The 23,132-nt window shown below is 45.6% G+C and overlaps 1 protein-coding gene across 2 annotated transcripts; it reads left to right on the plus strand.

Annotated features, from left to right (window-relative positions):
• The first annotated feature begins 634 nt into the window (after nt 1-634).
• On the plus strand, nt 635-20,243 carry ldhb (lactate dehydrogenase B). Of its 2 annotated transcripts, none has more exons than XM_033039476.1 (8): nt 635-806; nt 4,804-4,941; nt 5,801-5,918; nt 6,395-6,568; nt 7,616-7,789; nt 10,226-10,343; nt 12,588-12,711; nt 19,906-20,243. In XM_033039476.1, exons 2-8 carry the CDS (start codon nt 4,816-4,818, stop codon nt 20,071-20,073), a joined length of 1,002 nt encoding a protein of 333 aa, XP_032895367.1. In that variant the 5' UTR covers nt 635-806; nt 4,804-4,815; the 3' UTR covers nt 20,074-20,243. The 2 variants fall into 2 exon arrangements, with proteins under 2 accessions (XP_032895367.1, XP_032895368.1); XM_033039477.1 differs by having other exon boundaries at nt 729-829.
• The last annotated feature ends 2,889 nt before the right edge of the window (nt 20,244-23,132 follow it).

Here is a 23,132-nt window from a genome sequence, read left to right on the forward strand (position 1 = left end):
CATCGATCACCCATTCACACGAGTTCCATGTTATCCTACATTCACATCAACCTCTTACACAATCGGAGCAATTTTACAGAGGGCCAATTGACCTACAAACCAGCATGTCTTTGGGATGTGGGAGCGGACTGGAGCACCTGGAGGAAACCCACGCGGTCACAGGGGGGAATGTGCAAACTCCACACAGACAGCACCTGAGGTCAGGATCGAACCTGGGTCCTTGGCGCTGAGAGGCAGCAGCACTACCAGCTGTGCCACTCTTTTTTTTCTACAGCAAATAGATTCTTTATTCGAGGCATAAGAGACTGCAGATGTTGGCATCGTAAGTGATCTTAAACTTAAATTAGTCCAACATTTTGTGCCTCGTTATTAGGCTTCTGAACGGTCCTTCCATAAGCGAGGGTACTGTCCGATCCACCTCTACCCCATTGCGGACATTGGCATTTGTCTCTGGAATTGATGCTCTCCAATGCTGAGAACTATATTCTGCACTTTGTATCTTCCGCTTTGCTCTATTTAATTGTACCTATTGTACTTAAGTTTGACTGGATTGTATTTAGGTACAGTATTATCTGATGTGTTTGGAGAACAAACAGAGCGCCTCACTGTACCGTGACAATAGTACTAAAGATAAAACTGAAGGCAAGGTCGTGAGCCGGACGGATCAGTCGAGGAATTGAAGGAGGCTCGGTTTCCTTTCAGCCAGTGTGACGTGCCCGGCCAATCACATCGAAACAAGGGCAAGCAAAAGTTCATTTCAACAGCAAAGAAACAGAGCAGCAAGCGACAGAGAGTCAGACAAGAAGGTACAGAGGGAGATTTTCTTCTTGTACGTGCCTTAATGCACACATTGCAAACAGCTTAGTATTGCCTTGTATTTAAAACATATTTTTTTGTGTGTTTTTACCGCCCGATTGTCGATTTTTAACTTTATTCGCATTTCATTATTGAGTCGTTTGTCTCGTTGCATTCCCAAGCTCGCCTTGGTAACTTGGCAGTATTTACAGCGTTCCGTTACGTGCTTTTCTTTCAAGGCCAGGGTTTTTTTTTTTTTAATTGAAAGACTTACGACTACTTTAAAAATTCCCTCCCCTAGTTTAGAAGTTGTGCGTTTTCTTCCAAAGTTGCAGCGAATTGAAAAATTGTAAGTGGCTCGATGGAGCGCACGGTGCTGTGAAATGCAGCCGTGCAGTAAGTAACATTGCATCGGAATGTAGCTGGTCGCTGTGTTTGTTTGCCGATGTAATCTTGAGCGCTTCGCCTGAAAATCAGGCCACATCGGCCCAATGAGTCTGACCTTCAGTAAGAGGCGAGGACAAAGAGAGGCGGTCGTTTTGCACCCACGTTATTCTACAAATAACCGCGAAGACTATAAAAGCGTGGAAGAGATGAATCTTGATACATGCCAAAAAAAAACATACTTGTACTCGACATAGAAACGCAGAAAATAGGTGCAAGAGTAAGCCATTCGGCCCTTCGAGCCAGCACCGCCATTCAATATGATCATGGCTGATCATCCAAAATCAGTACCCCGTTCCTGCTTTCTCCCCACATCCCTTGATCCCGTACACATTCAATTCTGACTCTTAGATTCATGAAACATGATGTACTGTTTTGCATTTGTTAATTCGCAGTTTTATTTTCTGTTACGTGGGAACTCGGGGAGCATTATATTTAGTTTTTAAATTAGGTATTAATTGAGCAAAACATTTTGTTTTTAATTGCTGGAATTTAAATTGATATTCGGTGTAAGTGATGCGGTTGAAAGCAGCGTTTCAACCCACGACGGTACGGGCTTTGAATGTCACCTTGTGGTACATAACTTTGAAAGTGACATGCCCTGTGTTCCATATCCAAGATGCGTCTATCTTCATTCCTGACGTCCAAGTTATTTACCAATTTTCACAAAACTTCGGCTTTGAAAGTCGTCAGGGGGAAGGAGATTTTTTTTATAACGCCCCTTCAAACTCGCAGCGACAATGCGTGGTTCAACCAAATAATGCATTTTGGCAGAGGGTCTATTCTGTACGTGCACACGTTTTTAAACTGACGGAGGCTCCCAGATGAATAACAAAACAAAAAGAGAGAGGGGAAAGAGGTTTAAAACCAAACCGTATTCGACGAACGATTTTTTGGGGGAGTTGAGGATAAGGTGCCAGGTGGTGAGAGAGTTAGGTTTGAGCAGTTGAAGGCATGGGAGACAGAAGGGGGAAGGGAGCGAGAAGTCACATGGAAGAGGCCCACAAGGGTGTAACAGATAGACACAGAGTGCTGGAATAACTCAGCGGCTCAGGCAGCATAGACACAGAGTGCTGGAATAACTCAGCGGCTCAGGCAGCATCTCAGGAGAACGGGGATGTCTAAGAAGGAACTGCAGATGCTGGAACACCGAAGGTAGACAAAAATGCTGGAGAAACTCAGCGGGTGAGGCAGCATCTATGGAGCGAAGGAAATAGGCAACGTTTCGGGTCGAGACCCTTCTTCAGAACTGGGAGAGTACGATTCGGGTCTGCAGACTGAAAAATGGAGGGGAAGGGGGACTGGAGGCGAGAAGCTGTTTTTGAAGGGCTAGGGGTCATGGGGAGAGGGCAGGGTAAAAGCTTGAAGGGATTTTAATGCGAGCGCATGTTAAAACAGAGAGCTTGCTGCCTGCAACACAAGCACGTGGTGCATTTGCTATTTTGGATTAGTTCAAGTGAATAAAGACTTGGACAATTGCCTTCATCTATTTTGGCATTTTAAGTAGGGTTTTAGCTATTGTGTATTTATACTGAGAGGTTGACTTTTCTGCAAGGTCATTTATATATAGGCAAGTTTACAAAGCCAAAATAAATGGAACATTTATTGTTTGTGTGAAGATGTGTTGAGGTTAGTGATGAGTAAGGAAGGGGCTGCAGATGCTGGTTTACACTGAAGATAGACACAAAATGCTGGAGTAACTCAGTGGGTCAGCCAACATCGCTGGAGAAAAGGAACAGGTGACGTTTTGGGCCGAGACCCTTCTTCAAATGGAAGAAGGGTCTCAAACCAAAATGTCATCTATTCCTTCTCTCCAGAGATGCTGCCCGTCCCGCGGAGTTACTCCAGTATTTTGTATCTATCTTGGGTTAGTGATTAGTTTGATGGCTGTCAAATGCTCCACCTCTTCCAGGGTCTTTGAAAAATTAATACAGCACCAGGCCTTCATCCCACAATGTATGGGCAGAGCATGATGTGATATTAAACAAATCCCCTCTGCCTGCATGTAAACAATATCCCTCCATTCATTACATATCCATGTCTAAAAGCCTCTTAAACGCCACTATCGTATCTGCGTCGACCACCACCCCTGGCAGTGCGATCCAGGCCCCCATCACAACAGCACCGCTATAAGATCAGCCTCCATTCTCCTGCGCTCCAAGGAGTAGTCCCAGCCTGCCCACCCTCAGGCCCTCGAGTCTTGGCATCATCCCTGTAAATGTCCCCCGCACTTTTTCTAGCACGGGCATTTTTCCTATTGCAATTTCCTGTAGATTCAACAGTTCACCCAGATACATACATGTTGTTTAGTTCAGAGATAAAGCAGGGAAACCGGCCCTTTGGCCCACCGAGTCCACGTTCACACTAGTTCTGCGTTATCCCACTTTCTCATCCACTCCTTACACAATAGGGGGAAATTTATAGAGGCCAATCATCCTACAAACCCCCACGTCGTTGGGATGTGGGAAGAAACGGGAGCACCCGGAGGAAACCTGCGCAGTCGCAGGGAGAACGTGGAAGCTCCACACAGACAGCACTCGAGGTCAGGATCGAACCAGGGACCCTGGTGCTGTGAGGCAGCAGCTCTACCAGCTGCACCACCGTGCTGAGAATGTTGTGGCCAACTGCTTCCACCAGCAATGATGATATGATATAGATTACAACCGCTCTCTGGGTGAAAGAACTCTTCCTCTGATCATTCTGAAGCCTCTTTAGGTCTCTTTCTTGCAGCCCAGGCTCTCTAGTTTTTGACACCTTTATTATACCAGAGAGTTGTGAAACAGTGACAGGTGCTCACTATTTGCACTATTCCAGTTGAGGCCTGGAAGGGTTACACAGGGTTCTTACCTGGGAATGTGCGGCGCTCACACTGAGTGCCTGTAATGGAAAGAATCTCTGACCCCCATTGAACACGGATATACTGCAGGATTAAACCAGATCTCGACAGCAGCATTTAGCCTGTTGAAGATGATGCTTCACGCTACACTGTGAGTCTTTTTTAGCACGAGATAAAGGCTGCTTTATCATTGTAATGATTACATCTTTCTGATAATGAAACTATTTAGTTTAGTTAACACACTTTAGGGTGGCGCAGCTGGTAGAGCTGCTGCCTCACAACGCCAAAAACCCAGGTCTGATCCTAGCCTCAAATGCACTGTGTGTGTGTCTGTGTCTCTGTGTGTGTGTATATGTGTCTGTCTGTCTATATGTAGAGTTTGTACATTCTCCCTGTGACTGCGTGGGTTTGTGGGTTTCCTCCCACAAGACATTTGGGGGATTTTTAGCTTAATTAGCCTCTGTAAATTGCCCGCCCAGTATATATGGAGTGGATGCCAAAGTGAGATAAGATAGAACTAGTATGAACGGGTGATTGATTGATGGGTCGACGTGGACTTGTTGGGCATTTTTCCAGGCGGTATCTCTAAGCTAAACTTTCTTTCAGCATATCACCTCGTATTGAAACCTCAGCAGCACTTGCTAAAGAGATACGACTATTTAGACATTTTTGAAAGTGAAACAAACTGCATTAGTGTTTTATGAAATGTGCCTCATTTTTCTTTTCAGTCATAGGAAACCATGGCAACTGTGGAGAAGCTGATCGCTCACGTCTCTCAAGCTCAAGGTGAAGCTTCGAGGAATAAGGTCACCATTGTGGGTGTAGGCCAGGTTGGCATGGCTTGTGCTGTCAGTATTCTCTTGAGGGTAAGTTTGATCTCGTGTCCCATCTGTTGATAGTGGTTGACTTGTTGTCACGTGTACCGAGATACGGCATGACGCTTTTGTTGGGATGTTATCCAGTCAAACATACTGTACTGGAGTACAATCATAGAAAATAGAACAGTGCAGCATGGAAACGGGCCCTTCGGCCCACAATGTCTGTGCTGAACATGTGTCAAGTTACACTGAACTCATCGGCTGCACAAGATCCATATCCCTCCATTCCCTGCATATACATGCACCTCTCTAAAAGCCTCTTAAACATCACTATTGTATCTGCCTTCACACCACCCCTGGCAGTGTGTTCCAGGCCCCTCTACTCTTGGTGTAAAATAAAAACTCGCCCCGCACATCACCATTAAACTTTGACTCCCCTCGCCATAGCTCTGCCCTCTAACGTTGGACATTTTGACCCGGGAGGGGGGGAGGGGGAAAAAGGTTCTGGCTGTCTACCTAAACTATCCCTTTCATAATTTTATATACTTCTATCGAGTGTCCCCTCAAATTCTGGCATTCTAGACCAAGTCTAACCACCTCTCCCTGTAGCTAATACCCTCAAATCCAGTCAGCATTCTGGTAAACCATCTCTGCACCTTCCTCAAGGGCTCCATGCCTTTCCTGTAATGTTATGACCAGAACTGCACGCAATACCCCAAATAATCAAACTGTACACAAGCACTACAGATACCTGGATAGGAAAGGTGTAGCGGGATAGACACAATATGCTGGAGTAACTCAGCATCTCGGGGGGGAACGGGTGACGTTTCGGATCGCGACCTTTCTTCAGACATGGGAGTGGGAGTGAGAGTACACCATTGTAACAAAACACATCTCCCTATCACAGGAACTTCCGGATGAGATGGCATTGGTGGATGTTCTGGAAGACAAACTGAAAGGAGAAATGATGGATCTTCTTCATGGCAGTCTGTTCCTTAAGACTCCAAAGATCGTGGCTAACAAAGGTGACGCGGATTACTGTGTAATGCAGGGGAGAATCGGGTTAGGGTTGCGAACTCCACTTTGACAGCACCCGAGATTGGGATCGAACCAGGGGCTCTGGTGCTATGAGACAACGATTCTACCAGCAGCGCTATTTTGTGTACGCCCTTTAAAAAAAAATACCTTTCCCCAATTGAATCTGACCCAATCAGGATGTGGTAGGAAACCTGAATGTTTGAGGGGGGGAGTTATGCATACAGGGCAAAAGTGCAAACTCCACACAGACAGCACCCGAGGTTAGGATCAAAACTGAGTCTCTGGTGCTGTGAGGCAGTGGCTCCACCCGCTGCGCTCCTTTGATCTTATTTTATTTTTGCTCGCGTTTTGAATTGCAAGGAGAGAAACCTTAAAAACAAAACTGCAGGCAGTTTGCAAATTGTAGTTCTTTTTGTTGATTTTTGCTTTTGCGACTGAATGGTTTGACCCGCCTGTCGTGCAGACTACTCCATCACTGCAAACTCGCGGGTGGTGGTCGTCACTGCCGGGGCACGCCAGCAGGAGGGAGAGAGCCGCCTTAACCTCGTCCAGAGGAACGTCAACATCTTCAAGTTCATCATCCCCCAGATCGTAAAATTCAGCCCCAACTGCACCATCATCGTGGTCTCCAATCCAGGTAATGACACCGACGTTGAGGGAAGGTAGACAATAAATGCTGGAGAAACTCGGCGGGTGAGGCAGCATCTATGGAGCGGAGGAAATAGGCAACGTTTCGGGTCGAAATCCTTCTTCAGTTGAGGGAAGATTGGCTTCCCAAAGCAAGCAGCTACACCATTAGTATCAGCAGCAAGACTGACGAAGGGTCCCGATCCGAAACGTCACCTACAGTATCCACGTTCTCCAGAGATGCTGCCTTGCTCGCTGAAGTTAAGACTTCACGAGGTACAATGCAGAAACAGGCCCTTCGGCCCACCGGGTCCGCACCGACCATCCATCACCCATACACTATTTCTATCCTACACACTGGGGACAATTGGGAGAAGCCAATCAACCTGCAAACTCGCACGTCTTTGGGATGTTGGGAGGAAACTGGAGCATCCGGGGAAAACCCATGCAGTCACAGGGAGAACGTACATACAAGTCCATACAGACGGCACCCGTGGTCAGGATCGAACCTGGGTCTCTGGTGCTGTGAGGCAGCAACATTACCACTGCTATGTGACGCCTAAATTAAAAAAAAAAAATTACGTTCTCCAGAGATGCTGCCTGACCTCCGAGTTTCTCCAGCGTCCTTGGACATTACGAAATTTGAAGTCTGCTCATTTTTCGAAATCTATGCCTGTCTATGTCTGTGGAATTCATTGCCACAGGTGGCTGCGGATGCCAAATCTATGGGTATTTTTAAAGCTGTATACTTCACTAACCCTTCTCATAGCCAGCAGCTTATTAACCCAGTAAGAGTTGAATTAGAGTCATACAGTGCGGAAACAGGCCCTTCGGCCCAACTTGCCCAGACTGACCATGTCCCATCTACACTAGTCCCACCAGCCTGCATTTCGCCCATATCCATCTAAACCTATCCTATCCATGTACCTATCTAAATGTTTCTGAAACATTGTGGTGGTACCTGCCTTTGTTATGCAGCTGTTTTATGGGTGATCTCACTATGAACCATTTTAACTTTGAAGACCTCTTGTTATTTTTTGTTTGTTTGTGGCTCCAGTGGATATTTTGACCTACGTCACTTGGAAAATCAGTGGTTTCCCGAAGAATCGAGTCATTGGCAGCGGCTGTAATTTGGACTCTGCCCGATTCCGGTACCTGATGGCGGAGAAGCTTGGCATACATCCCACCAGCTGCCACGGCTGGGTGCTCGGGGAACATGGCGATTCCAGCGGTAAGGCTCAACGGTTTCATTTAGTTCGGGGATACAACATGGAAACAGGCCCCACGGCCATCGATCACCCTTTCACACTAGTTCTACGTTATCCCACTTTCTCTCCAACTCCCTACACACTAGGGGCAACTTACAGAGGGCTAACTAACCTGTAAACCCGTGCGTGTTTGGGAAGTGGGGGAAAAACCAGAGCACCCAGAGGAAACCCACGCGGTCACAGGGAGAACATGCAAACTCCACACACCCACGCAGCACCCAAGGGCAAGATCGAACCCAAGTGACTGTCGCTGTGTGGTAACAGCTCTACCTGCTGCACCAATGTGCCACCCTTAAATGGATCTTGCCAAATTAGTAAGGGACACAGATATTGCACACTCTTTAATGTATCAAATGGAGCTAATTCTAACCTTACAATCTCAGGGAATCTGGGCTGATAAGTTAAAACCACAGGGTTTAGTTATTCATTTGGAACCTGCATTGTTTACCATCGGATGGTTCCCTAGTCTGTACAGGCTGGAATTTAGAAAGAGGAGGGGGACCTCATTGAAACCTACTGAATAGTGAAAAGCCTCGATAAAGTGGATGTGGAGAGGATGTTTCCACTAGTGGGAGCGTCCAGGACCAGAGGCCTTTGTCTCAGAAAAAATCTTTTCTAAATAGTCTTTCGAAAGGAGATGAGGAGGAATTTATTTTAGTCAGCCAGTGGTTTATCTGTGGAATTCATTGCCACAGACGCTGGTGAAAGCCTAGGTTTTGGGTATTTGTTAAGACGGAGATTGACAGATGCTTGACGAGTAAGGGTGTCAAAGGTTATGGAGGGAAGGCAGAAGAATAAGGTTGAGAGGGGAAGATAGATCAGCAATGATTGAATGGTGGAGCCAAATGGCCCAAGTCTACTCCTACAACATGAATTTATTATCAGATGTCCCTAGTTACAATGAAACCCTTTGTTTTGCATGCAACCAGTAAAATCATCCTATACATAAGCACAATCATTCATGTACAAGAGTACAATGATTGTGGTGTTAAATAGTAGATTTCACCGAAGCAGTACTCAAAGAGTCGTCAGATTTCTGGTGCCATCTAGTACCTTTCAAGATTTAAATTCTGAAAAATATTGAGTGTTATCTTGGCCATAAAGGCCCGTTGTCCTGGCGACGGCACTGGTTGGGAGTTACAGGGGTGGGCCTGGCCTTGCGATGGTGTCGGTGGCTCCACTGCTCCGTGCCGCTGGAGGCCACGTCCGATCCATATGCTCGTCCCGCCTCTGTGGGACCCCCAGCGACGCCTTATCCACGCCCCCCCCCCCCCCCCCCCCCCGGCTGCTGCAGGTGGGCGCCAACCCCGGAAACCCCCAGAGCGCCACCTAGGGCACGGGAGGTGAGCCCACTCACCGGCACCAACCCTCTCCCCCCTCCATCGCCACCTTTCCAAATCTTCACTCGAATCCAGTGTTTATCCGTGTATTTCACGCGGGAAGTTTACCGCAGGTGCACTATTTTCAACTCGAAACACTTGAAATATTTGACTAAACGTTGAACTAATCGACAAGGTTTACGGTCGGTAGCAGATGAAGCCCAATGCTCAAACGCAAGGTATTAAGGGCTTTTTGCAGTCAGCCCAGCAACAGTGTCTAATGAGTTAAAACGGATTGTGGTTTTCATCCTACATTTGTCATGGATTACATTTTTAGGAGCCTTGGGAATAAAGTTGACAATACTCCCATACATCTGTAAACCAGCTGGGATTTGTTGGCATAGAAGATATGCTATGTTGATTTGTACTAACTGTTGTTCCCTTTATGCACTGTGGACAACTTGATTGGTTTTGCATATAGTCTTTTCTTTGCCTGAATAGCGCGCAAACAAAAGCTTTTCACTGTACCTCGGTATACGTGACAGTAATAAAAACTAGTTCCACATTGGTGAATCAAATATTTCAATTATAGACACAAAATGCTGGATGTAACTCAACTGGTCAGGCGACATCTCTGGAGAAAATGGATAGGTGACGTTTTGGGTCGGGACCTTCCACACCCAACCCGAAACATCACCTATCCATTTTCTCCAGAGATGTTGCCTGACCCGCTGAGTTACTCCAGCATTCTGTGTCGTTCTTTGGTATAAACCAGTTCCTTTTTTATTACAAATGTTTCCATTGTTTTGAGTTAGAACTAGCATTAGCTGCACTGATGTGTTAAAATTGGAGTGTGTTGCATTGTTCTTGGTTCTTCTTGGTTTCTTGGTCCTCCAAAATATTCCAAATGGAATTTAAACTGGAGGTGGTGAAGGGAGGGTTTGTTAAATGCAAAGAGCTACAAGTTGCATTGTGCCTTTAACACTGGAGGCTGCACGATGCAGTTTGATGGCGTTTTGCCCGGGCTGCTCTGGAATAGCATCGGGAGAAAGTCTACATTCAGATGCTTTGCTTTAATAGTTCCTGTTTGGAGTGGCGTCAACGTGGCGGGAGTTGGACTCCAGCAGCTGAATCCAGATATCGGAACTGCTCAGGACAAGGAAAACTGGAAAGACGTCCATAAGATGGTCGTGGAAAGGTACCGGATCATGTTTGAGTAGAGATTGGCATAAACCAATTGTACAGAGCCCTAGGTCTTGGCTTTTATTGGAGCTAAATGATGCTTTAACCAGACATCACAAATAAAATCAGTTGAGACACAATGAGATGTAATGAAGACTTTTAAAATCTACTTTCAGTTTCTTGCCAACTGCTGCCAGTTTAGTTTAGAGATACAGCACAGAAACAGGCCCTTTATCCAACCGGATCTGTGCCTACCAGCAATCCCCGCACGCTGACACTATCTTACACACTAGGGACAACTTATAATTATACCAAACCAATTAACCTACAAACCTGTACGTCTTTTGGAGTGTGGGAGGAAACCTGGAGATCCGAGAGAAAATCCACGCAGGTCACGGGGAGAACGTACAAACTCCGTACAGACCGCCCCGGAGTCAGGATCATACTGGGTCTCTGACGCTGTAAGGCAGCAGCTCTAACGCTGCCCAATTTGTTCAAAGATGAAAGATGCCTATAAATTCAACAGCATTACTATTTTGGTCAGCATTGAGCAACCGAACGCTTTTATTCGTCAAAGAGAGGGAGTGATAAGATGGTGACTGTTCAATCCAGATGTTTGAGCAGACACATCTGGCCAGATGTTTGGATAGATCCAGACATTTGACCAGGCACATGGTTATTCAGGAAATCGAGGTAAATGGATCATACGTAGACAGAAGAGATTAGTTGAACTTGCCATCATGTTCGGCACAGGCATTGAGGGCCGAAGGGCCTGTTTCTGTGCTGTACTGTTCTGCGTTCTCAGTCTCCCCTTCTGCCAAGACCCAATTTCAAAGATGTGCTGGAGGACATCACTCCCCAGGCAACATTGCTTTGAAGCATTGCAGGGAATTGCCCCGATTTGTCCCGGTGGGCAATGAACACCGAACCACATCAGTGTATGTCTTGCAATAACTCCTGAGACCACCTCTTACAGAGGGCGTAACTTTAAGGTGACGGGGGGAACGATTTAATAGGAACCCGAGGGGAACTGTTTGACATAAAGTATGGCGGGTGTATGTAGGAGTTAGTTGTGGCAGGTACGATTGCAACACTTAAGAAACATTTAGTGAGGTACATGGAAAGGACAGGTTTGGAGGGATATGGGCCCAATGCAGGCAGGTGGGACTAGTCGAGATGGGACATGTTGGTCGGTGTGAATAAGTTGGGCCGAAGGGCCTGTTTCCACACTGTATGACTCTATGACTGAGCATCCTCAGTCCTCCATCACACTGAAGCACCCCAATCTGAAATCTGAATATAAAGAAAGGTCCTGACCCAAAACAGCATCTGTCCCTTCTTCCACAGATGCTGCCCGACTCTCTGAGTTTCTCCAGTGCTTTTAGTTTGGCTCAGGGATACAGCGTTGAAACAGGCCCTTCAGCCCGCCGAGTCCATACTGGCCGCCGATCCCCTGTTCACCACTAGTTCTACCTTATCACAGTCTTTCACCAACAACCTTGTAATATATAGGACATGTAGGATGACTGGAAGCTAAAAATCAGGACAGTACAGCACAGGAACAGGCCCCACAGCGTCTATGTCAAACATGATGCCAAGTTAAACCAACCTCCTCTGCCAGCTTGTGATCCATATCCCTGCATTCCCTGCATGTCCATGTGCCTATCATGAGTGGCAACATCAATTTTCTCTCTGTTCCATTTCTTTCTATTGTTTCATCTGACCTTTTTGTGTCAGTTCAGTTTAATTTGAGATACAGCATGGAAACAGGCCCTTCAGTCCAGCGAGTCCATGCTGACCAGCGATTACCCGTACACTAGCTCTACCCTACACACTAGGAACAACTTTCAGCAGCCAATTAACCTACAAACCTGCATGTCTTTGGAGTGCGGGAAGAAATCGGAGCACCCGGAGAAAATCCACGCGGTCACAGGGAGAATGTACAAACTCCATATAGGCAACACCCATAGTCAGGATTGAACCCGGGTCTTTTGTGCTTCTTCTTCTTTCGTGTGGCGTGCACAGCCTAAAGTTGTTGGACAAATTGTTCTATTTGATCTTCCGTTTGTGCACGTCGAGTTGATTGCATTAGTCGAAACAGGGCGGACCACGTGAAGGTTGCAATCTTCCACCCCGTCTCTGGCGCTGTAAGGTAAGGCAGCAACTCTACCGCTGCACACTGTGCCGCATTTGTCAGAGTTTCGGTTGGGGTGACTATCAGATGCAAAAATAGCTGATTTGAAATGTTGATCCCTCCTAGTGCCTACGAAGTGATTAAGCTGAAGGGATACACCAACTGGGCCATAGGGCTCAGTGTTGCTGAACTGACTGAGTCCATTGTGAAGAATCTGAAGAGGATTCACCCAGTATCCACCATGGTGAAGGTATGAAGCCTATTGCATTACTTCCTGATTTACTTCACAGGTCAGAGTGTTGAGCTCTCCACACCTACTAATGTGTTACCATGCTGAGAACATTGTTGAGAATTCTGTATCTTCCCCTTTGCTCTACCTAATGTGCTTGAAAGGGGACGATAGATCAGCATGATTGGATGGTGGAGTAGACTTGATGGGCAGAATAGTCTAATTCTGATCATAGAATTTATTAACTATTTATGTATTATAGTATTTAATCTGATTGGATAGCATCCATAACAGCTGTTCACCATACCTCTGTGTGTGACAATATTAAACTTAACCCATCATTTCTCCGCACCATCATCTCCATTCATTAATTACTGCATTTTGAAATAAAACGGGGGATCTACTGGAAACAATTCCCTGGCCAGTATACAAACTAGGAACTGCAGATTATTGGTTTACAAAAAAAAAGCACAAAGTGCTGGTTAGTGGGTCAGGAAGCATCTCTGGAGAACATGGATAGGTTACATTTCAGATCTAATGAAGGGTCCTGACTGTAACGTACTCTATCCATGTTCTCCAGAGATGCTACCTGACCCACTAACTAGCACGTTGTGCCTTTTTTTTGTAAAGCAACATCTACAGTTCCTAGTTTGTGTACTCCAGTGAGGAGGTGTTGGAGATTGTGTTAAGTGTGTGTCTTGGGTTTTTTTTGTAATGTCATGACTGCAGGAATGAAATTTCGTTCAAACCTTGTCTGTTTGAATGACAATAAAAGGAATTCTATTCTATTCTCCAAAGATGCTGCCTGACCCACTGAGTTACTCCAGCACTTTGTATCTTTTTTTAATAAACCAACATCTACAGTTCTTTGTTTCTATACCGGCAAGGGAATTGTTTTCAGTAAATCACCTGTTAATATTTGCCATACTTCCCTTGCCAGTGAGGTTTCTTATTGTAATTTAGTTAAAGATACAGCATGGAAACAGGCCCTTCAACCCACCGACTCCATGCCATCCATCGTTCAACCGCTCACACTAGTTCTATGTTATCCCACTATCTCATCCACCCCGTCCACACTAGGGGCAATTTGCAGAAGCCAATTTAGTCTTGTTATTGCTGTAGCTTTCAATAAAAATGTTCTGCGTGCCTCCATTCAATGTTCTCTCACATCAAGTAGATGTTGTCTGCATAATTAATTATCTTCGTAATAGTTTTGAATTGAACACACTATCAGAGACGGAACTAATGTAGAATGACACTGCAAAATTATTTTATTTTAAATCTGAATTTGAAAAAAAAAAATTAATTAAAATAAAATGGAATAATTGGAAGCACTAAAGTAATTGCAATTAAAACAAAACAATGTAAATATTGCTCGGCCATTTTTATCCATTCCAGTGAGTGACTGCATTATTAATGTGGTTCTCCACAGAACTGCCTGCATTTTCCAGCTGGTTTAACCCATCGATGACAGATGAGGACTCTATTTCCATAATATTTGTTAAAGCAAGACTTGTTTAAGTGCAGAAACAAGGAACTGATATGCTGTTTAACAATAGAGGCAAAGTGCTGGAATAACTCAGTGGGTCATGCAGCATCTCTGGAGAACATGGATAGGTGGCTTTTCGGGTCTGAAGAAGGATCCCAACACAAGATGTCTTCTCCCTATGTTTTCCAGGGATGCTGCTTGACTCACAAGATACAAGATACAAGATAGATTTATTCATCACATGTGCCAGATGGCACAGTGAAATGAAATTCCCATACAGCCATACAATTAAAAAATGGACACAACACACTATAGGGTTTGACATAAAACATCCCCACGCAGCAGAATCAAAGTTCCCCACTGTGTGGGAAGGCACCAAAGTCAGTCTCTTCCTCCACTGTTCCCCGTGGTCAGGGCCTCCCCGTGCCCTCCGCATTTGCCGCTACGGGCGGCCCGATGTTCAGGACCGTTCGCCGGGGTGTTGTAAGTCCGACGTCGGGGCTGCGGGACGTCCTCAGCGGCGTGGACACCAGAGTCGGCCCCCTCCTACCGGAGTCGGCGGCTTCCAAAGTCCGTAGGCCGCGCCGGGTGGAGACTGCCGCTGTAGACCCTCTGCAAGGCGCCCCAGGACTCCACGATGACGGTCAGCCCCGCCCGCGTTGGAAGCTCTCCGCACCAGAGCTCCACGATGTTGGAGCAGCGGCCCAACGCTCCGGAGCTCCAAATGGCGACCCAGGTAGGCATTGCCCGCTCCGCGGTGACTCCAGCGCTGCGCCGCCGCTGTAGCAGCCCTGGTCCGGTTCCTGGTCCCCGGCAGGAAAGGCCGCTCCGATCCAGCTGGTAGGCCGGGAGGTGGGGGGCGAGGACGCGACTCGGAGAAATAGTCGCGTCCCCGCCAGGAAGAGACTGAAAAACGGTTTCCCCCTTACCCTGCCCCCCTCCCCCACATAGAAAAGTTAAAGTTTCCCCCCAAAACAGACATTGGACTAACTAAAAATTTTTAAAAAGATAGAAATACAGACAGGCTGTAGGTAGAGGCTGCTGCCACTGAGATACTTCAGCACTTTATCTCTGTTTTGGTTAATTGCTCCTGATTGCTTGCAAATGCATGAAGCAAGATAATTTCCCCTACCTAAGTTGAGAGATGTTAACTTTTCTTACACTTAATTTTAAGTCTGATACTACTTACTTTACTTTACTTTATTAATTTATTGAACATGTTAAAAAATACAAACACAAATAAACTTGTAAGCAATAAAAAAAGAAAATAAAACACAAAGGAAAACAAACAAATAAGTAACTCAAATAATACAAATAATATCGTTCATGTTCAAAAGGGGTAAGAAGAAGTTCGAAAACTTTTCTGGTCCTACCCCCTCTTATTTTCTATACATTTTCATGGAAAAACAAAATAATGGGAACAAATGGACCCAAAATTTGTTGAACAGTCCACAAACAAGAAATAACCAAACAGAAAAGAAAATCACTGGTCCAGCTCATAACCATTCAATCTTTTGTTTCTGAAGAGTGTTTTTAGTTTGAATAGAGTCTTACATTTTTTCAGCTCATCATGGCAGTTATTCCAGAGACTAACACCCTTTGCTGTAACACAATGGAGTTTTGCATTAGTTCCTGAGGATTGGCGGGTAGCAAACGTAACCCCACTTTTTAAGAAGGGAGGGAGAGAGAAAACGGGGAATTACAGACCAGTTAGTCTAACATCGGTAGTGGGGAAACTGCTAGAGTCAGTTATTAAAGATGGGATAGCAGCACATTTGGAAAGTGGTGAACTCATTGGACAAAGTCAGCATGGATTTACAAAAGGTAAATCATGTCTGACGAATCTTATAGAATTTTTCGAGGATGTAACTAGTAGCGTGGATAGGGGAGAACCAGTGGATGTGGTGTATCTGGACTTCCAGAAGGCTTTCGACAAGGTCCCACTTAAGAGATTAGTTTACAAACTTAAAGCACACGGCATTGGGGGTTCAGTATTGATGTGGATAGAGAACTGGCTGGCAAACAGGAAGCAAAGAGTAGGAGTAAACGGGTCCTTTTCACAATGGCAGGCAGTGACTAGTGGGGTACCGCAAGGCTCAGTGCTGGGACCCCAGCTATTTACAATATATATTAATGATCTGGATGAGGGAATTGAAGGCAATATCTCCAAGTTTGCGGATGACACTAAGCTGGGGGGCAGTGTTAGCTGTGAGGAGGATGCTAGGAGACTGCAAGGTGACTTGGATAGGCTGGGTGAGTGGGCAAATGTTTGGCAGATGCAGTATAATGTGGATAAATGTGAGGTTATCCATTTTGGTGGCAAAAACGGGAAAGCAGACTATTATCTAAATGGTGGCCGACTAGGAAAAGGGGAGATGCAGCGAGACCTGGGTGTCATGGTACACCAGTCATTGAAAGTGGGCATGCAGGTGCAGCAGGCAGTGAAGAAAGCGAATGGTATGTTAGCTTTCATAGCAAAAGGATTTGAGTATAGGAGCAGGGAGGTTCTACTGCAGTTGTACAGGGTCTTGGTGAGACCACACCTGGAGTATTGCGTACAGTTTTGGTCTCCAAATCTGAGGAAGGACATTATTGCCATAGAGGGAGTGCAGAGAAGGTTCACCAGACTGATTCCTGGGATGTCAGGACTGTCTTATGAAGAAAGACTGGATAGACTTGGTTTATACTCTCTAGAATTTAGGAGATTGAGAGGGGATCTTATAGAAACTTACAAAATTCTTAAGGGGTTGGACAGGCTAGATGCAGGAAGATTGCTCCCGATGTTGGGGAAGTCCAGGACAAGGGGTCACAGCTTAAGGATAAGGGGGGAATCCTTTAAAACCGAGATGAGAAGAACTTTTTTCACACAGAGAGTGGTGAATCTCTGGAACTCCCTGCCACAGAGGGTAGTCGAGGCCAGTTCATTGGCTATATTTAAGAGGGAGTTAGATGTGGCCCTTGTGGCTAAGGGGATCAGAGGGTATGGAGAGAAGGCAGGTACGGGATACTGAGTTGGATGATCAGCCATGATCATATTGAATGGCGGTGCAGGCTCGAAGGGCCGAATGGCCTACTCCTGCACCTAATTTCTATGTTTCTATGTTTCTATGTTTCTTATTGCCGGTTTTTCGAATATATAGGTTCCTTTCAGGTTGTGTTTGCTTTCTCTCCGTTGGAACAACCCCTGGATATTACAAGGCAATTGCTGATTAGCTGCTTTGAACATAATTTGGATAGTTTTATAATCTGTCAGATCTTGAAATGTTAATGTTTTTAGTCTGATAAATAATGGTTTTGTTGATTGTCTGTAGGTGGTTTTATGTATAATTCGTATTGCTCTTGTTTGGAGGATGAAGATTGTATGTGTATTTGTTTTGTATGTGTTCCCCCATACCTCCACACAGTAGATCATATATGGGAGTATGAGTACAACATATACAGGGAGGCTTGATTTAGTAGGTCTCTGGCTTTATTCAGTATTGCAATTGATTTGGATATTTTGGCTTTAATATAATTTATGTGAGGTTTCCAAGTTAATTTGTTGTCAATTAATACTCCAAGAAATTTTATTTCAGATATTAAGTTTGACATGTTCCAATGCAGTTTGTACTTTTACTCATCAGATGTATTGAAATTTCAAGTTGGTAAAGTGGAAATGTTATGAAGAATTTGATATTGGCTGAAATCGGTTATAGGTTTATAGTAAGACACATTTAAGGGTGGCACTGTGGCACAGTACCAGAGACCCGGGTTTTCTCCGATTACCCCCCACATTCCAAAGTTGTACAAGTTTGTGGGTTAATTGGCTTCTGTGAATTGTCCCTGGTGTGTAGGATAGAACTAGTGTATGTGTGATAAGGTATTTTTAAAGTGGAGATTGAAAGATTCTTGATTAGTAAGGGCGCCAAAGGTTACAGGGAGAAGGCAGGAGAATGGGGTTAAGTGGGGAAAATAGGTCAGTCACGATCACGTTCAATGGTGATTTTATTGTCACACGTGCAAATGCACAGTGAAATCTTTCAGTGAATTGTGGGGCAGGCGCGATAGGGTGAATGGTCTAATTCTGTTCCTATGACATGGTCTTATGTTCTTCCTGTGACCACGTGGGTTTCCTCCGGGTGTTCTGGTTTCTTCACGCATCCCAAAGACGTGCGGGTTTATAGGCTAATTGGCTTCTGTAAATTTTTCCCTCGTACTTTAATTTTTAGTTTTAGAGATACAGCGCAGAAATAGTCCCATTGGCCCACCGAGTCTGCGCCGACCAGTGATCACTCCTACACACTAGGTACACTACAATTTTACCAGTGCCAATTAACCCACAAACCTGCATACCTTTGGAGAAAACCCATGCAGTCACGGAGAGAACGTATAAACTCTGTACAGGCAGCGTCTGTGGTCAGGATCGAACCCAGTTCTCTGGCGCTGTAAGGCAGCAACTCTGCTGCTGCGCCACCGTGTCACCCCAGGGGGTACGGAGTAGATGTGGGATAACATAGAACTAGCGTGAACGGGTGATTGATGGTTGGCGTGGACTCGGTGGGCTGAAGGGCCTGCTTTAATGCTGTATCTCAATCATGGTAAGTGACAGAAAAATGGCCAAAGGACTGTGCTTGGGCAGGGGGAGGCTGCCAATCCATCTCCTCCCACGCAGATCAACACAGGACTAGTTACACGTGTTCAAAGCAGCACTTCAGGCAGGGAATACATTGTATAACTTTCTTGCCGAAAAGTATGACTGATATTGCCGGCAATTAAGAATGATTGTAGAATGAGGTGTATGTGCCAGGGATAATCTACACTTTATCTGCAACACCGTAGCTGTAGCTGATGTGACCCAGAATCAGTCATTGTCGATCACACAAGTCTTCTGCTCCTAAATCGTGCCTTGCTTTGCAGGCACCAGGACTGGTTTTGTTTAACCCAGATAATTTTATATATATTCATCTTGCAACACAGGAGATGGTTCGGCCCTTCGAATGGATACTGGCTCTTGGGGCAACCCCGTTCATAAGTGATAGGAGCAGAATTAGGCCATTCGGCTCATCAAGTCAACTCCGCCATTCAATCATGGTTCATCTATCTCTCCCTCTTAACCCCATTCTCTCGCCTTCTCCCCATAACCCCTGGCACCTATACTAATCAAGAATCTATCTATCTCTGCCTTGAAAATATCCATTGACTTGGCCTCCACAGCCTTCTGTGGCAAGGAATTCCACAAATTCACTACCCTCTGACCATAGACATTTCTCCTCGTCTCCTTCCTAAAGGAACATCCTCTATTTCTGAGACTACGACCTCTGGTTCTAGACTCTCCCACCTGTGGAAACATCCTCCAGATCCAGGATCGCTGAAGTCTATACTCCCCATTTTCCCCATCCACTCCCCAGCCCCCTCCCCCGAGATTCACCCACTCACTCACAGTTCTACATTTGGAGAAATGGAGAAATTCAACATTTCCTTGATCAGCGTCTGCTTTGATCTGTCATTTTCACACCTTTCCCTTCCCTGTCTCTAGTTCCCCTCTCCCCTGACTCTCAGTCTGAAGAAGGGTCTCGACCCGAAACGTCACCCAGAGATGCTGCCTGTCCCGCCCACTGAGTTACTCCAGCATTTTGTGTCTATAAACTAAACTAAAGTTGGCCTTTATGTGGATGCAACACGAGGTTTGATTATCTGAAAATAGTGCACTGCTCCCCGCTGACTGTGTGATGTATCCTTATCCCCAGGGCTTGTACGGTATTCAAAATGAGGTCTTCCTGAGTCTGCCCTGTGTCCTGAGTGCCGAAGGATTGACTGCCGTCATCAACCAAACCCTGAAGGAAGAGGAGGTGGCCCAGCTGAGGAAGAGTGCGGAGACTCTCTGGGCCATTCAGAAGGAACTGAAGGATCTGTAATGATAAGCTAACTGTAAACCAACCATATATAGAACAGTCCATGCATTCTCTTGCATTGAGAGTGGTGATGTCACCATGTATACCCATGACTGATACATATACTAAATACAGCTGACCCCCCTAATGAGGTTGTCACCTACGTACAAACAATAAAAATGTATTCACCTCTGTGCCTTTTCTATTGTTTATCAATTGTTGATGCCCCTTGGAGTACTGAAAATAACATCAGTACTTCTGCAGATGTTTGACGCGACGAACTGCAGGTGCTGGAATCTTGAGCAAAAAATACACAACGTGCTGGAGTAACTGAGTGGGTCAGGCAGCATCTCTGAGGGAACGTGTGGTGCAGCGGTAGAGTTGCTGCCTTTCAGCGTCAGAGACCCGGGTCCGACGAGTTACTCCAGCACTTTGTGCCTTTTCTTGGCGTGTGGAATGCTCGCCTTCATTGATCGGGTCATGAAGTATATGGTTCAATAAGTCCCAATCGAGCTCCATAAGCCTTTAGTTGGGCCACATTTGGAGTATTGCGTGCAGTTCTGGTCGTCTCCATTCCAGGAAGGACCTGGAGACTTTGGAGAGGGTGTTGAAGAGATTTACCAGAATGCTGCCTGGACTAGGATGTACTAGTTACAAGGAGAGGTTGGACAAGCTTGGATTGTTTTCTCTGGTGGGTCAATGTTTGAGGGGAGACCTGATAGAAGTATATAAAGTTATGATTCCAGCTTTCACTTGTCTGCTTGGGGATGAATTTCTGGCCCCTGGGGAAAGTTGAGGCCCAGTCAGGGTAGCAAGTCCTAATCTATTTTCTGAAGAAAAGAGAGGTGGGGGTGGGACAAAGCCTGCAAGTGATATGTGTAGGAAGGAACTGCAGATGCTGATTTACACTGAAGATAGACACAACATGCTGGAGTAACTCAGCGGGTCAGACAGCATCTCTGGAGAAAAGGAATGGGTGACGTTTCGGGTTGAGACCCTTCATCAGATTCAAGGCGACATCAGGGTCTGATGAAGGGTCTTGACCCGAAATGTCACCTATTCCTTTTCTACAGAGGTGCTGCCTGCCTGATGAGTTACTCCATCATTTTACATAGAAACATAGAAATTAGGTGCAGGAGTAGGCCATTCGGCCCTTCGAGCCTGCACCGCCATTCAATATGATCATGGCTGATCATCCAACTCAGTATCCCGTACCTGCCTTCTCTCCATACCCTCTGATCCCCTTAGCCACAAGGGCCACATCTAACTCCCTCTTAAATATAGCCAATGAACTGGCCTCGACTACCCTCTGTGGCAGGGAGTTCCAGAGATTCACCACTCTCTGTGTGAAAAAAGTTCTTCTCATCTCGGTTTTAAATGATTTCCCCCTTATCCTTAAGCTGTGACCCCTTGTCCTGGACTTCCCCAACATCGGGAGCAATCTTCCTGCATCTAGCCTGTCCAACCCCTTAAGAATTTTGTAAGTTTCTATAAGATCCCCTCTCAATCTCCTAAATTCTAGAGAGTATAAACCAAGTCTATCCAGTCTTTCTTCATAAGACAGTCCTGACATCCCAGGAATCAGTCTGGTGAACCTTCTCTGCACTCCCTCTATGGCAATAATGTCCTTCCTCAGATTTGGAGACCAAAACTGTACGCAATACTCGAGGTGTGGTCTCACCAAGACCCTGTACAACTGCAGTAGAACCTCCCTGCTCCTATACTCAAATCCTTTTGCTATGAAAGCTAACATACCATTCGCTTTCTTCACTGCCTGCTGCACCTGCATGCCCACTTTCAATGACTGGTGTACCATGACACCCAGGTCTCGCTGCATCTCCCCTTTTCCTAGTCGGCCACCATTTAGATAATAGTCTGCTTTCCTGTTTTTGCCACCAAAATGGATAACCTCACATTTATCCACATTATACTGCATCTGCCAAACATTTGCCCACTCACCCAGCCTATCCAAGTCACCTTGCAGTCTCCTAGCATCCTCCTCAGAGCTAACACTGCCCCCCAGCTTCGTGTCATCCGCAAACTTGGAGATATTGCCTTCAATTCCCTCATCCAGATCATTAATATATATTGTAAATAGCTGGGGTCCCAGCACTGAGCCTTGCGGTACCCCACTAGTCACTGCCTGCCATTGTGAAAAGGACCCGTTTACTCCTACTCTTTGCTTCCTGTTTGCCAGCCAGTTCTCTATCCACATCAATACTGAACCCCCAATGCCGTGTGCTTTAAGTTTGTAAACTAATCTCTTATGTGGGACCTTGTCGAAAGCCTTCTGGAAGTCCAGATACACCACATCCACTGGTTCTCCCCTATCCACGCTACTAGTTACATCCTCGAAAAATTCTATAAGATTCGTCAGACATGATTTACCTTTTGTAAATCCATGCTGACTTTGTCCAATGATTTCACCACTTTCCAAATGTGCTGCTATCCCATCTTTAATAACTGACTCTAGCAGTTTCCCCACTACCGATGTTAGACTAACTGGTCTGTAATTCCCCGTTTTCTCTCTCCCTCCCTTCTTAAAAAGTGGGGTTACGTTTGCTACCCGCCAATCCTCAGGAACTACTCCAGAATCTAAAGAGTTTTGAAAGATTATTACTAATGCATCCACTATTTCTGGAGCTACTTCCTTAAGTACTCTGGGATGCAGCCTATCTGGCCCTGGGGATTTATCGGCCTTTAATCCATTTAATTTACCCAACACCACTTCCCGGCTAACCTGGATTTCACTCAATTCCTCCAACTCCTTTGACCCGCGGTCCCCTGCTATTTCCGGCAGATTATTTATGTCTTCCTTAGTGAAGACGGAACCAAAGTAGTTATTCAATTGGTCCGCCATATCCTTGTTCCCCATGATCAACTCACCCGTTTCTGACTGCAAGGGACCTACATTTGTTTTAACTAATCTCTTTCTTTTCACATATCTATAAAAACTTTTGCAGTCAGTTTTTATGTTCCCTGCCAGTTTTCTTTCATAATCTATTTTTCCTTTCCTAATTAAGCCCTTTGTCCTCCTCTGCTGGTCTCTGAATTTCTCCCAGTCCTCCGGTATGCTGCTTTTT

This window comes from Amblyraja radiata, chromosome 21 (genome assembly GCF_010909765.2).
Source record: "Amblyraja radiata isolate CabotCenter1 chromosome 21, sAmbRad1.1.pri, whole genome shotgun sequence".
NCBI lineage: Eukaryota > Metazoa > Chordata > Chondrichthyes > Rajiformes > Rajidae > Amblyraja > Amblyraja radiata.

Coding starts and splice junctions, on each gene's coding strand:
- ldhb (XM_033039476.1), top strand. CDS start 4,816: ATGGCAACTGTGGAGAAGCTGATCGCTCACGTCTCTCAAGCTCAAGGT. Junction 5,919..6,394: donor AAAGATCGTGGCTAACAAAG/GTGACGCGGATT, acceptor CCTGTCGTGCAG/ACTACTCCATCACTGCAAAC. Junction 6,569..7,615: donor CATCGTGGTCTCCAATCCAG/GTAATGACACCG, acceptor TTGTGGCTCCAG/TGGATATTTTGACCTACGTC.